The sequence below is a fragment of the Natator depressus genome, chromosome 4, assembly GCF_965152275.1.
Source record: "Natator depressus isolate rNatDep1 chromosome 4, rNatDep2.hap1, whole genome shotgun sequence".
NCBI lineage: Eukaryota > Metazoa > Chordata > Testudines > Cheloniidae > Natator > Natator depressus.
In genome coordinates this window covers 11,800,382-11,816,026 of record NC_134237.1, presented here as the reverse complement: position 1 = coordinate 11,816,026, position 15,645 = coordinate 11,800,382, and the positions used below count along the sequence as shown (strand labels likewise).

General features: G+C 46.3%; 1 protein-coding gene across 2 annotated transcripts; it reads left to right on the top strand.

The window, feature by feature from the left end:
- The first annotated feature begins 1,555 nt into the window (after positions 1-1,555).
- On the top strand, positions 1,556-4,042 carry LOC141985738 (interleukin-8-like). Of its 2 annotated transcripts, none has more exons than XM_074949927.1 (4): positions 1,556-1,765; positions 2,355-2,481; positions 2,574-2,657; positions 3,948-4,042. In XM_074949927.1, exons 1-4 carry the CDS (start codon positions 1,738-1,740, stop codon positions 3,964-3,966), a joined length of 258 nt encoding a protein of 85 aa, XP_074806028.1. In that variant the 5' UTR covers positions 1,556-1,737; the 3' UTR covers positions 3,967-4,042. The 2 variants fall into 2 exon arrangements, with proteins under 2 accessions (XP_074806028.1, XP_074806027.1); XM_074949926.1 differs by lacking the exon at positions 1,556-1,765 and adding an exon at positions 1,857-2,006 and having other exon boundaries at positions 3,948-4,033.
- The last annotated feature ends 11,603 nt before the right edge of the window (positions 4,043-15,645 follow it).

The window sequence follows — 15,645 nt, the reverse complement described above, 5'->3', positions numbered from 1 at the left end:
AGTATTGTGTTTGGTGTGACATCTAGGATGCAACTTGCCCTGGATTAGTGACTGGTCTCTTGGGACTGGGTGTAACCTGAATACGTTGTGATTTTGGGTGTAAATGACCATTTGTCACATAGTCCAGCTTGCCTGGGTGGCAAGATAGACTGTCTGCAACTCCATTTAAGTCTGCTGTGGTACTTTGGGAGTTCACATTTGTTACTGGGTTGGAGAATCTAATTATAGAACATACCACCAGTTTGGGGAGTTTGCCCTGATTGTGACAGTCTGCCCTGAGGCAGGCACTCATGATTGTGAGCCACTCCACACAGCGTGACAGATGAGTCCTACCTGAAGAACACAAACATACTGGAAAGCAAAATCTTCCCAGTGGCAAAAGTGACTTCCTTCAAGGACGAAGGAAATGTGAGGTTGAGTAGTTCTATGTTATTTATCCTTGACAAGCTAAGTTCGGAACTAAAACGAGTACATCTGATGTTACGCTGAACTAGCCACAAGGTCTGGCTTCCTTATGTCTCTGGATCAAGTATGAAGTGACAAGAAGATGAAGACATGCACCCAGGAGTTGTTCTGTGCTCCTGGGGATGATCTAGAACCTGAGCTTTTGGCTACAGTGTATCCATCTTCAACACTGTTAAGATATTGTGACATGCAGGATTAGAGTGCAACTGTAATCATCAAATTTTTGCATGACAAAGCTTAGAGTAATGTCCTCCTGAATGTTGTCATTGAGATGAGACGGTATTTGGCTGTACCCGTTGACAGCTGCGAAGCAGAGAATTGTTCTCGAAGTTTGCCTCAGTGAAAACCAGTCTTTGGTCAAGTATGGTAGAAAAATCTTCATGCTCTCGCTGTTCAGTTAGTCCAATGTGATTTCCTTTGTACACTGTTGTTTGAGCAAATAACAACAGAATTAAAGTTTGCAGGGTGGCAGTTTAAACGTGCAGCATTTCAGGACTCTTCATGGTTTTCCTTTGTATGTTTGTCCAGCCAGTATACACTCTGTTCCCTGTGTTCAATTTCCGGTTTAGTCAGTAATATACATGAGCTTGATTTTCATAAACTAGTTACTCTTTTGCTTTCATTAATACCCTGTTCACATGAAAGGGGACCTCCAAAACCATTAGCCCAGGGGTCTCCAATCTCTCTAATTGGGCCCTGCTTAGAAACACTACATCAGGGGAGTCCATCTGTTCTGACCGTTTTGCATGTTATCAGTCTTTACATATGATTTCCTGATTGCAGAGCGGGGTAGAGGGGAGTTTAGAGATGGGAACCGATGGCTTCATAAAGGGACATAATTAGCTGGGAGCTCAGAGCTGGTGGCTCGCCATTGCACTGGTTCTGTATTAAAGGATTGTTAATCATAATACACATTCATGAATATTAACTAGCTATGTATTAGCTATCCAGCTTGGAACCTGAGCGTTACATTTACTTGTCAACTGGAACCTTTGAAATGCTCATTCATGTTATTTCCCCCGGGGGAGCCCCAGGCCCTCCTGGGGCGCCGGGTGCCCAGAGAACACGACTCACTCCTACTCATGATGACCTGGCTGCTTCTCAGCACGCGGGGCCGGTGACCCCCCCGGGCAGCATGACCCCACCTGGGAAGGGCCGCGGCGGGTGAGCCCCAGGGCAGGGTGTTATTTCTCTCTCTCACACACTCACAGCCTGACTCTGAGACGAACCGCGCCTGACCCTCCGCGGCCCATGTGAGCCAGGGCATGGGGAATGGGAACTCCCCGCCTCCCCTCCGCAGGTGAGTGAGCCCCGCACCGCGGGGTGGGGTTCCCATGAATTCCCCGCGGGCTCCGGGTGCTGACCCCGCGGGGATAAAAGCGACTGCGGGGCGCTGCGGTGGCTCAGAGCTGAGCCGAGCCCAGCACCCCAGCACCAGCCTCCGCCGCCAGCCCGGACCATGAGCCGCCCTCGGAGCTTCGCCCTCGGCAGCCCCCTGATGATGCTGCTGCTCCTGGAGGCCTGCGCCGCGCTCTGCCGGGGTACGGGGCTCGCTGCGCCGGGCTGGCCTTGGGATCCGGGGTGGGGGAGTCTCGCTTCCCACTGGGGCTTGGAAGGACGGATGGGACCCAGGTGTTCGAGAGCCGGCCGGATGCGGAGGGTGTCCGGGGTGGGTGGATGGGACCCAGGTGTCCGACAGCAGGCCGTATACGGGGAGTCCCCGGGGTGGGTGGGTGGGACCCAGGTGTCCGAGAGCCGGCCGGATACGGGGAGTCCTGTGGGGCATGGATCGGACCCAGGGTGTGGGACGAGGGATGTCCCCGGGCCGCCCCCCTGCAGAGTATCTGTCCGCCGGCAGGAGCTGAGTCTTTCTCCCCCTCCCCTGACAGGGGCCCCCATGGCCGGCGAGCTGCGGTGCCAGTGCGTGCAGACCGTGTCCGAGGTGATCTCCCCCAAGCTCATCGCCCTCGTGGAGCTGATCCCCGAGGGGCCCCACTGCGGGCTGCCAGAAGTCATGTAAGTGTCCGGGCCCTGCTGCCCCCTCCCAGCCCGCGCCCCCTCCCCGCCAGCCCCGCGCTCACCCCGCTCTCCCCTCTGCCTCCCCGCAGAGCCACCACGAAGCAAGGCAAGAAAATCTGTCTGGAGCCCAGCGCGCCCTGGGTCAAGCTGATCGTCACCAAGATCCTGAGCAGGTACCTGTCCTGGGGGTGTTCCGGCTGCTCTAATCTGGGCGCTGCCTGTTGTCTCAGGGGGTGTATCGATTCAATGAGCCGCCCAGGGGGCTAAAAGGAAAATGGGACTTGCTTCCAGCAAAAACAAACCCAAATCCCAGGCTTGGCTTCCTCATGGATTTAACAGCCCAAGCCGGTGCATTAGCTGGGAGCAGAAAATAGGGTCTGGGCTGGCCCAGCGAAGACTGTTCTTTACAGAAATGTTTCCCCTCCACTTAATCGGCTGCCATCATTCCAAAATTGTCCTGTGACTTGATTCAAGTTTATTAAGAGGGGAGCTGGATTCACCCTGGGACAGTTTATGAGATGTCTAGCCTTTACAAATGTTGTGATGAGCTGCCCTCTATCATCACATGCAGCTTGATATTGGCTACCAGGTTCTCCAAAGCCATGATATAGACACGCAAGATTTTTCTCCCACCACTGTGCTGGATGAAAATTATTAACTACATTCACAAAACAATAGAAAGAAAAGTAGGAGTCTTACAAATCAGGGCTTTCTATTAATTTTCAGATATCCCCAAATCTGATTCGTGTGACTTCTTATGATTTAAAGAGCCCATTCCAGCAACCTGGTGCTGGACCCAGTTCTGCAAACTCTTACACCTCTATCTTAGTTACTAGCTTAATGAATACAATTACAGGCATATTAGCCGTGCATTGCAGAACTGGGTCCTAGATTGCTTTCTTTGATGCTACACATATGTATTCCTGTTCTGTTCCAACACAAATGAAGGTAGTTTTAATGGTGGGGATTAGCATATCTATATTGGTAGAAATTCATTTCCTAAAATTGACCTTATGTCTCTTGTAAACATAAAAACAAAGCAAAAACAAAGAACCTTTTCATATCCAAGTGACTTGTCATCCATTCCCATGTGGGTCCAGATTCTGCCACTCTTACCCGTCCTGTGTAGTATCTCATTCCCCCAGAAGTATCACTGAAGTGATCTAATACTGGTTCATGTTACCTATTTCCCTTTGTCAGTCCGGCTGACACAACCTTTACCAAATAAGGGACCCCATGAATTCCATGTGAGAAAGCCTGGCTCCGAAACACTCATTGTTCAAAGCAATATATAGCTGAGGGTTATCAGTCATTTTGGAGTTCTCCTTTCAGTTTTCAAAACACTAAGTGCTGAGATAACCCCATTCTCAGCAAGAACTATTTTCCTTTAAAGCAAGTCTGGGTGTTATCAGCTTGGCTGAGTGGATAAGTGCTGATCTCAACTCATTTCATTTTCCTTTCAGTGCAACATCAAAAAAATAATGAAGAAAACCTCTGGATTTGCCTGCCAAGAAAATGAGCCAGGGACTGCAAGAAAATAATTTTATCTGTGCGTCACACTGAATTTGTGCTCATCCTATTTATTAAATATGTGTTTGTAGTGCAGCAAGATTTTACTGTATTTATTTAACTATTACAGCATGCTTTGTCAGTAAGGTGGCTACATTAACTCCTCACTCAGAGGAAACACAATCAGAAGTAGGATTCATTGTGTGCTCGTAGCGCAGTGCTTTTACAAGCCTTCCTTTTGTGGACCACTTCAGAAGATGATCTTACGGACACTCCCATCCCAACACTCTGATGTTGTCCACGATTTGGTTATCTTTCTGCACACCATCAGGAAGAGCTCTGGACCATAGAAAAGAGGTTCAGAACCACTGTATTCATGTATTTCATGAAGGCATCCACTGTCTCCAGTGTAATACATGACATCCCAGTGTTCAAAAGTAAGAGATGGATTTTCGTGTAGATTTTCATTTTTTATATAGCAGCCAAGGGAAGACAATTTGGATAGCTAATCCCCAAAACATCTGATCAGTTATGTTCAGCACACACGCCTGACTGTGATAGGAAAAATCTTTCCTAGCTAATAGAGCAGAGTTTCTCACACTGGGGGTCCTGACCCAAAAGGGGGTCACCAGCCTATTGTCGGGGGGTTGTGAGATCACAACAATGTCACTGGGGGAAAGAGGAGCTGGGGGCGGGGGGGGTAGGGGGGTACAGCAGCCATTGCTCTCTGGCTGCTCAGTTCTCAAGGCAGGGCCGCCACCAGATAGCATGAGTATGCCCCTGTGGGTATGTCCAGTAATTTGTTGTCACCTTTTGGGGGAGGTCGTCACAGCCTGAAATCTTTTCAAAGAGGGGCCCAGCAAAAAGAGAAGTTTGAGAACCCCTGTCATATGGGAAACCTGCCGGAGAGGAGAGGCTTGATCCTGACTCCAGTGGGAGTCGGACAGAGCCCAGACTGAACCCAGCGGTCATTTGTTCCCATTGGCTTCAAATTCACCCTCCTCCAAAGAAAAGCTCGTGTACGGACCTTGTTCCTACACGTGGATGTTGCTTTTGTCTGCTCTCCAGTGCTCAGACCTTAAGGGAGCGAGCGTATGTTGCTCCCTGCAACCTTAGACGGGCCATGTCCTTTAGGTGTGGCACAGTGTCAGGTTTTCTATGAAAACTGCTGTGGTGCCGATGAAGGGTTCATTTATTATGGACCGAATTCTGTCTTTGGGTCCCATGTGCACAATTTCCCCTCTCCTTGTCCCTGTCTCTGCCCAGCAGAAACATCGACACTGCAATGAAGTGGAATCTAAACTAATATTATCAAGGCCAACTGTTGCAATCCTTACTAGTCAAAACTGACATTCAGACGAGGAAGGACTTTAGGATTTGGCCCCAAATGACTGATGGGATCCCTTTTACGCGAGGGCATAGTCATTAGGACTATGACGCTGGTAAGCCAAGGGCCAGCTCCGGCCAGGGCCGAGTCAGCTGAGAACTGACAAACGCAGCTGGAAGCCAGGCCAATAAGGTTCAATGTATAAGAATTGTATAAATGTATTGTCCATGTACCAGAATGTATTTGGGGTTTAAACTTCATGAAAACTAATAGGATGCTACTTGCATTATTTTCACTTATGTGTATCCTGTTATAATGGAATAGCAAACATTTACATTGTACATATCCCCTTTCTAACTAAAAACCCCATCACATGAGAAAAAACCCGGGTGTAATGCAAATGAAGCACTTTAATAGGAAAGTGCTAATTCTCGCGCATTTCAAAGCAAGTGGTCATTGTGCATGATCAGAGATCAAAGACGCTCAATGCACTCCTCTCTCTCCGCCATCAAAGAAAGAGCCCATGTGGATAGCCAAACTGTCGATTTGTTTTTCTGTGAGAAGAAGCTATAAGTATGGACACAAGGAAAAGTTCTTCCTCTCTGGACTGTTTGTATTCTAATAGGGCAGAATAACTGAACAAGAAGAGGGAGATCCCCAGAGTTATTCTGGGTAGCCCTAAAAGGCTTCTGAGAAAATGGCAGATCGCTACATCTCTGCTACCATTTGAAATTATAGACTGTGACTAACCTGCACATATATTTGTACCTGCTTTAACCTCTCAATAACTCTCATTCCTTTTTCTTAGCTAATCAACCTTTAGTTAGCTTACTACAGAATTAGCTACCTGCATTGTCTTTGATGTGAGACTAGGATGCAAATTGACCTGGATGAGTGACTGGTCTCTCTGGGTGTTATCTGGAATATTTTGTGATTTTTGGTGTAAGTGACCGTTTATCACAGAGCACGACTTGCCTGGGTAGCAAGACAGACACTTCAATAAGGGGACTGTCTGTGACTCCATTATAAGACTGCTGTGGTACTTTGGAAGTTCACATTTGTTAGTGGGTTGGGGCAATCTAATTATAGAACATACCACCAGTTAGGGGTGTCTGCCCTGCTTTTGACAGTCTGCCCTGAGGCAGGCATTCATGGTTATGAGTTGCTTCAGACAGCATGACAAGGACTTCAGATGGTACAATTTAAAAAAACAAACAAGCAGAATTGAAATTTACATAATGCCATTTCTAAATCTCTTCTTCTTCCTGCCTTTGAATTCTTGTCCTGTTTAGATCATCTGATTTCCAACTGTAAACTCTGTAAGGCAAGGCCCTTATATTGCACACATTTTGTATTGTATCTTGCATTTTAAAGCACTAGATTATTACAGCAATGCTTACAAAATGTGGAAGAAATCTAATCACCTTCTAAGAAGAATTCACCATAGTCAGATAACGTGGTCCCTTTTAAAAATTGCACCAGAGCGTAAATATAATGAAAGATTGTTGCAGGAATGTTTTGGTGATTAAATGGACTTTTTGATTCTGGAATTTCCATTATATGATCCTCGTAGGTTTATTCAGTTTTTTTAAATAAATAAATGTTTCCTAAAATTTACCTGGCCTTTATTTCCATTCATTGTCATAGATTACATATCTTGGTCTTAAATTATGCATGCAATTAAATCCTGTGAATCTGACCAAAGGCTCAGCTACGCTGCCTAAATTTGCACTGTTATGGAGTTATGGGCCGGAGCGTTTAGGCTGAACTTCTAACCAGCTCATTGGGAACTCTGCACTCAGTCGGGGCACAGTTGGGCCCTATATTGCTTGAGTTCCATTTCAAGTGAAACAAAAGGACATGGGAAGTTGATACTTAACAATAGCTAAATTATTAGGAATATCCACCCCCCTCTGGAAGATAAATTTGGTTACAAGCATCAAAAAGAAATAACCTCCTGTCTCTGAAATAAATATTAAAAGTATAGTTTGTAACCACTCCATCTCAAAACATGTTCCCAGATGTAAATTGTGAGTTAGCATGACAATATATCTTATATGGAATGGGGAAAAAAGGAGGATTCTTGCATAAGTCAAAATAATTTCCAGGTCAAATCCTGATTAGATGGGCCTTTACTTTAGAGAAGTAGGGGAAAGCATATTATAATGTAGCGCCTCACTGTTCTTAAACCATATGGATCACCTAAATTGGAAAGGCACAGAGGAAGTTTGGGTCTGGTCCTATTCACTGGACAGAGGGAGATAAAGACCTGGGGAAAGCCTGAATCCAAGGGAATTTAAGGTGAGTGAAACTACAGGTGGTCTAAGTATGATCTCAGCTTCACCAGTGGGGTACATCAAAGGGAATGGAGTTCAGAAGTGAGATGAAAATCAGATCCCCGCTGTCTCAGAAGGCCCGGAAACTCACCTGCAATTCCAGCTCTCCCACCTACACCCCTGCTTCCGTTCTCTCTGACACAAACACTTCTAATGCTGCACCCAGTTCAGCAGAGCTTTACTTTCCCTCCCTGAGCCACAAAACATTTTCTCTAAATAAGTCCAACTCCTCCACATAAGCGAGGTTGTTAACAGAACTGGCTTTGGCCAGGTCCAATATGAATAAAGGAGGGGCAAACTCTGCCTACGCATCTCAGCCCTGCCATGCAACACATCTGCTCTTCAGGCTGACTCTCTCCGGAGCAAACCACCAGCTGTGCCAAATTACAGAGTGGTTTCATAAAGTGGGTCAAGCAGCCTCCCGGGGGCTTCTGACTTGAGGGGGTTGTTTTTCATGATGTAAAGTTCACTAATTTTAGAACCCAATTAGCAGTGCCCATGGGATTGTCTCCTGAATCATTTGTTCATAAACTCAGGGCAGCCAGACATTTGACTGTCCCAACAGGAAAAGTGGCCTATAGACAAGCTAGTCTAGCAGTCTGCCTTCGTTACATCACTGGTTGGCAATGTCACTGTGTTTACTTTTCAGGTATCTGTGACTGTTTTGCTGTACTGTACATCATGTTTAACACTAATGAATTAGGGGAACAGACTACATAAAATCTTTGGAGCAGCGATTGTCTTCTTGTTTGTACACTACCTGGCACAATGGGGTGCTGGTCCGTGATTGGGGTTCCTAGGCTTCACCTCAGTACAAATAATTAAGAGTCAGACTGTAAGAGCCATCTCCCCCAGAAAGCCCCTGCACTGGAGGAGGAAAGGAGCATACACTGTATCTCTCTATTCTTGAACACATTGGCCAAGGAAAGACGAGCTGAACAGTAGAGGACAGACACTTTGCAGGCAGTTCTGTCCATCAGCAAGAGAGGAGGGATGCAACAGGAGAACATGGATACCACTTTAGGGATCATCCTGTGAAACAAGACTAAGACCTTCAGTGAAAGCAATGGTCTAACCACCGCAAGGGAGAGAACACAATAGAGGGGGCTGCAATAAGCTGTGTGGCTGCAAACAACAGACCCTGCCGGCATCAGCTAAATGACACACAGGTCGTATCCCAGACTGAAGCCAGGAACTTTGACTTCAACACCACAAAGCCCCTGCCTCTGGTAGCTAAAGCAGAGCGTTGGTCAGCTGTGGTGTTCATACTATGGATTAGGCCTTCTGGGGTAGCAGTCACGAGCGAGCGACATAGTTACGCGCACTTGAGCAGGTCTGACGTGCAGATGGCATCAATACACATACATACTTAGCCAATGAACTACACATTGCAGAAATTAAAAGGGGCACCTGATTGCCTGTTAGTGCCCAGGTCACAAAGACCACCAGCAATATTGACTGAATCTGCAAAAGAAACTAAGGCTGGATTAGACATGGAGACTGTCCTCTCATCCCTAGAGATGCTCTTTTCAGATCAGCAAAAGGAGAAGCGTGTAGAAGCTGACCTGATCATTGGGTAAAGAGAGGGCTTTGGTCCACTGAGCTATCCATCCAGTTTTTTCTTATGAACACAGGATTTTAAATGTTTGAGTACATTTGGGAACAGATGGTTATCACAAACTGTGGCTTTTTGCTCTGTTTGCAGGGCCTGGGATGGCAGCTCTGTTAATGGTGGACAGACCAGGATGAAAGATTCCAACCCAGGCTGGAGTGCAGCGGCTGAGGAGAACTCTATGAATAGAAGACTGGAAGAGATGCCTATCCACTGCGCTGTTGGTGTTGCCATTCAGCACCACACCTGAAAGAAATAGAGGACTTTGGGCCTACTCTGGAGTCAACTGAAGTCAATGCTGGGTGCTAGGTGCTCACTCAGCAATTTTGAAAACCAAGTTACTTAACACAGGCAACTCAGTATGTATTTAGGATCATAATTTTAGGCACCGTTAAAAAAACCCATGGCCTGTATTTCAAAGAACTATGGGCCACCTTTTCAATGGAGTTCATCACACGACAGCTCCTGTTTGGAAAATCTGGGCACTCCCTTTGTGTTTAAAGTACCCATTATCCAGTAGCTCCGGTGGATACGCGGAGGGCAGAACTCTTTTGGAAATCTGACCATCTAGATGTTTAAGTGGGAGCTGAGCGATTTTGAAAATCCGCTTTCTGATGCCCTTAAAAAGAAAAAGAATGTCTTCATTCCCCATCCAAAGTGTGACAGCGACATGAAACAAATTGCTGGGAAGTGGAAAATGTGGCTCGCACATTTATCCTTCAATTACAACATTCATTTTGTCCTCTCTGTGTCATCATTTCTAGCAGTTGACACACTATCCCCCGACTAAGACGCATGCTTGTGCAGTTACTCCCATTCCTGTGGGCTTCCCTGTTTCAAACACTTCAGCATGTCTGAGCATGAAATCTGATCCATTGACCTTTGCTGTGCCAATTTTACCGATACAAGAGATTAATGTATTCACCGCTGCTCACCGCTTTAATAGGCATTGAACCACCCAGTCGCTCTCATATTTCACCACCTCCTGGCTGTGTAACCAAGCATTTGCATACATTGAGGCTTCTACTCATATAGTGGAAGAGTCTAGCCATGGGCTCATCCCAGTTTTGGAATCTAGATGGTGTGCAGATCATTTTCTAGAGTCATGCAGCTCTGACCCTGCAAGGAGTTCACTCTTTCAGGATGAGCACTCAGTTCTGACTTTGTGGACAGTGCCTAACCCGAGGTGTGAGCATGGGTTACATTGGGATGAGTGAGTCTCAAATGATTTGAAGGTTCCTTATCTGAAAACTCTTCTTATTAATTAATTATTAATCATTATTATTATTGCAGTAGCACCTCAAAAGCATAATCAAGGGCCCCATTATGGTAGGTGCCATAGAAACATGGAGTAAAAAATAAAAAGGCCACCTTTCTGGCCCCACGGAGCCCTCCTAGGTTGGAATCCAGGCCCCAAGTCAACAGGAGTTTTGCCATTTGCTTCAGTAGGGCAGGATTTCAGCCCGATGTGTCACGAAAATGTACACAAATGCCTTGGGAGTAGAAAACGCACAAGATCAGATTCCAGCAGACTTGAGGGAAGCTGGGGGAAGGACTGGGTATCTGCCTCCTGGGGAAAATGGAAAGACAATAGCTCCATGTAGGTGTCCAGCATAAAAAGTGCTGTTGGCTCAGATCCTGTTCCCCAGTTCATAGTGAAGATTGTCTCCTCTTCCCACCCCTTGTCCCCATGACTGATCCTTTGCTAGGGCATGCAGAGGTGCTGTGACAGTCAGCTGTGAAGTGGAGGGGGAACAAGAGGAGCCTGTCTGCATTAAGTAGGTTGTCTTGCCATGCAGGAGCAGCACCACCCGGGGTATTTCATGAGGCTCCGGGGAAGAGCTCCTCACCTTGCTCTGCTATCAGGCAGCTCAAAAAGCAGCACCCAGTTAACAGGAAGGAGAGGCATGTGTAGGGCTCTTGTGTGATGGGGAAAGAGCACATAACTGGGGGTGGACAGGGCGGAGAAGGGAGCAGGTTAGTAGCACAAATTGGAAGGGGTAGGGAGAACCATGGACGAGTGGATTGGAGAAGAGAACAAGCCTGGGCCCGGGAGAAGGAGTAGGGGGAACCAGCTAGGGATGATCATAGGCGGAGGAATGGGAAGAAGGCAGTGAGAAGCAGCTATGGAGAGTGTGGAGACCAAAGGGGATGGGAGGGGGACAGGCAGGGCAGGGATGATGTGCGTGAGATAGAACAGCAAGGGCAAGGGAAGCAGAGGAGGGGGAAAAAGGAAGAATGAACCGAAAACAGGGAAAGAGGGGGAGACAGAAGCAAACAAGCTTCCCACTCCGGCAGGAGATGTTCCCGCCACCAGAGCTTATTCAAATTTCAGAGCTGGAGAAGCACCGGGCGGCTCAGCCACCTGAGCTAAGGCCAGAAAGCTGGACATGGGGTGGGAAGACAGAGGAGACACCTATGAGGGAGAGGATGTGGAGAGATCTCCTTTCTCTTGGCATGGAGAGATTCCTTGAATGCATCCCTTTATCCAAACCCAACTTCCCTGCTTGGCTTGGCTTTCCTTCCCCACCCCCATTCCCTCACCCATTGCATTTGGAGAAGCTGTGTCACCTCTGCCTGCCTACAACTCCCTGGCAGGCTTCAGGCACTCAGCCTCCCTTTGGCTACTAGCCGGCCCAGGCTGGATAGTTGTGTAACGTTACTATTGCTGACTCTGGCTCCGGGTAACGTGCTCATTTTATTTTCCAAACTGTGGTTTAATAGTTGGTGTTTTCTTGGTGGCTAACGGCTCTGGATTCTGTGGTTGCACACCGTGATCCAACTTACGTGGAGTGATCTAGTTACTATTATTAGCTCATTCATTCCCTCCCTTTCCTTTTCTCATCACTGGAATCATTTTGGCGTCTCTCCCACAAGGACGTTATGTTTGTTGCCTTGTGTTGGTTCACCACCTAGCTGTGCAACTGGGATGCCTTCTCCTTGGTTCGGTACGTTTTGTGGGAGGACACAAAGCACAGGGCCTGCTCGTGTTCTGACCAGTCAGTGGGCCACACCTCCTCCTCAAAAGGGCTATCTGTGTTAAGTAGGTCTTGCCATGTAGGAGCAGCACCACCCAGGGTATTTCATGTGGCTCTGGGGAAGGACTCCTCACCTTGCTCTGCTATCAGGCAGCAAAATCGCCTTATGCGCGGTACTGTTGGTATCCTGACTCCAGTCCATCTTGCTCAGTGTGGGGAACAGAGCTGTGGAGTCCTATCCCCAGACACTGCATCACTCCACTGTCCTGACTCTCAGATGAGCGGTTTTGGAACCGTGCTCTAGAATACCGTCGTACTTTCCTATACAAGGGATGGCACCTGCCTGTCCTCGCTAGCCAGGGAGAAGATATCAGGACCTTGCCGTATGATTAGTTTGTTAGAGATCCCCGCTGTGCCTGATCCACAGAGGTAATGAGTCTGTTATTGCCTCCACTGGAGAATCTGGCTCTGATGTGACAGCCACCATCTTGGCTGACAAAACCGGTGTTGGACCTGGGATCTTCAGAGCTAATAACCATGAGCTGCTGCAGCTTGAGCTAAAGCCCCCTAGCTAGGCCTGGAGCAGACTCCTATCCTATGTAGATGGGGCATGGCCAGGGGGGACCTGTAACATACACTCACTACTGGATTACACAAGCCCTACTGGCATAAATATCCCCACGTCTCAAATTCTTCTTAGATGCACATCAGAAAAATCTGCAATCTTGTTGCTCCAACAGTCATGGAAAGTGAACGCAGAATGGGCATAAACCTGACTGAAGGGAATTCAGTTCAAGCATATGTTTATCCACCATTTTTGCACTCTCAGTACATCTCTAATTTCTCTGTCATTCAGTGTGTGGTAGGTGTTCGTACAAGGCATCAAAACTAGTTCAGGGCAGATTTAACTTTCAGGCCAAGGTCCAGGTTAATTCTTGGGCAAGTTAGACACTTCGGTCACAGGATTAAGACATTCTGAAGCGTCATAATTGTCCTTCTGCCTTGCATTACAACAAATGTGTTTAGTTAGTTACAACACAGGAAAGTGAACTGGAAGGAAATAGGCTCCTACTCCCTGAATAATATTGCTAAGTTACATGTTGGGTGACAAGTCATGTTTGCTGATCAAGGAGGACTTCCTTCTAGATGTAATTAAGCAATTCCCAAGGGTGTCTTTTAGCTCCTTCATGCAATGAGTTGCTGCTGCCTCTTTCACGAGTTAAGATTACCTCATTCCCGGAGGACACCTGAAACTCAACTTCACCTTTAAAAAATAAATGTATCTTAAACAGAAGCTCTGACGAACCAATGCTGAATCCTATTGGAATTCACCAAAAGGCAAGTTAGTGACACCATTTTTTCAGGATGAGCGTTCTAGTAAGTAAGTGTCAGCTGACGTAGTAAGAATGATTTTTCCTCAAAAAAATGCACTGGCATATTTTGCCCCACATGGGATGGGAACTGTTCAGCAAGGACTGTACCACACGTCAAAATAGGTCTTGCCAACTTTCCGTTCAGCTGTGTGAGACTTTACCAAGCTGTTGCTGGAAATACAGTTAGTCCATGGAAAGACAAAGTCCCATACTGCACTCTGGCATCACTCGGGAATATCCCATCGTCCAAGATTTGGAAGTAGCATGGTTATTTTCTTAAAGGTGACAGAATGTTTCACAATTCCTAGTAAAATGAGATTTCACTGCAGGTGGTTTGCTTATAGTTTTGTTTCGACTTGAAGAGCATTTTGTCATAGACGAGAATTCTCAGCTATTCTTTTATCACAAAATATATCACTTGCTAAATGCAAAGAAATAGGTTTGCTTGATGCGTTCGGTGATTTCAGCTTTTAACAAACTATTGCCCACGCTTGACAAGGTGGCAGAAAATTAATTGTACTTAAGAAAACACTGCTGAAGATTTCTGTGTGAAACCAATGGAATTGGAGGTACCTAAAAGAGGTTCTTATACTCCCCAGAGAAGCAAAACACGAGGATAAAGAACTTGTCACTGCTGTTGTATGGTTTACATTAGTCCATTAGCTAAGTTAGCTAATGCAGTAACTATTATTCATTTCTGACGTACTTTTGTCACAATACCTGCTATGGGGCATAAACTGCTGCTTACAGGACTTTACAGTCCTGTTCTCACTACAAGGCACAAATCATTCTGTATGCCAAAATTCCCCCTCTGTAAGAAGCAGATAAGAAAGTGGGCTACCACTGCTCTACCAGCTGTTGCCAGAATAGGCCCAGCATGTATCATTCAAAACCTTTCAGGAAAGTAAACTAAAAATAAAACCTGCTCCATTTAAGCATCAGTTGGTTCTGCATTCTTGGTCCACCTAAAGTCAATGGTGAAACCCTGACCCCACTGATGTCTATGAGAGTCTTGCCACTGATTTCAATGAAGCCGGGATTTTGCCCACTGGCCTATCTGCTCCTACTAAAACCAAAGGGAGTTTTGCTGTTAATTTCAATTGGACCTGGATTGAGTCTCAGAACAGACCTGCTGTTAATTTGTTATTTTGAAACGGGAGAAAAGATGTTCACACAGCCTATTTGCTGCATAAAGAAAAATTGAAAATGTTACCAAAGGAACAAACTTAACACACGTTGCCAAATATTATAAACAGGATGAGCAGAAAGACCCACACAATTCCCAGAATTGCTCTAGCTTTGGAAGATGCATCATAGCATCATTCCTGGGTTTTTTTTAGTGCACAGCTACGTGTGTGTGTGTGTGTGTGTGTGTAAAACTGTTCCCCCAGTTTTGAATGCCTGGTCATTTTCAGGTGTTGCTGTAATTTGTCCATAAGTTTGCAGAGCAAGAAATGTTTAGGGGTGCCATAGCTGTCAGATGAAACAGACTCACTCACTGGTAAACTACAATTTAGGCATTACTATAATATAAATAAATAATAAGGTTGTGTCAATGACCTGGGAAGAAGGATTTCCCCCCTCCTACTATGTGCTTCCAGTCATTTACAATAAGCCAGATGTGGAGTTTTAGCTTCTATAGATAACAGTGAAATCTGAGCTCCTCATCAGATCCCGGGGCAAGACTCCTGGATTAATGTAACAGCTAATTGTGCTTGCTGGGCTCATAAATACATGACCTCCTGAATGTCACCAACATGTTTACATTCTTAGCTTCCCCTTTCCTGTAAAAAATTTGCAATTATGGAGAGTGTGAGCCTGCAGATGTAAAAAAACCCCTGCACAGTCATCTTAAAATACAGGGCCCACACTGCTTAATAGCAAATACTGCTGATGGTGCAGATTGATCGTGCTAATGCTGTTGGCGAGTGTTAGAATAAGTGACGTAGTTTCATAAAGGGAGCATTAGAGGTCTAATAAAAAGCTATGCCACTGAATGGAGCAGCAACAGGCACTAAGATCCCAC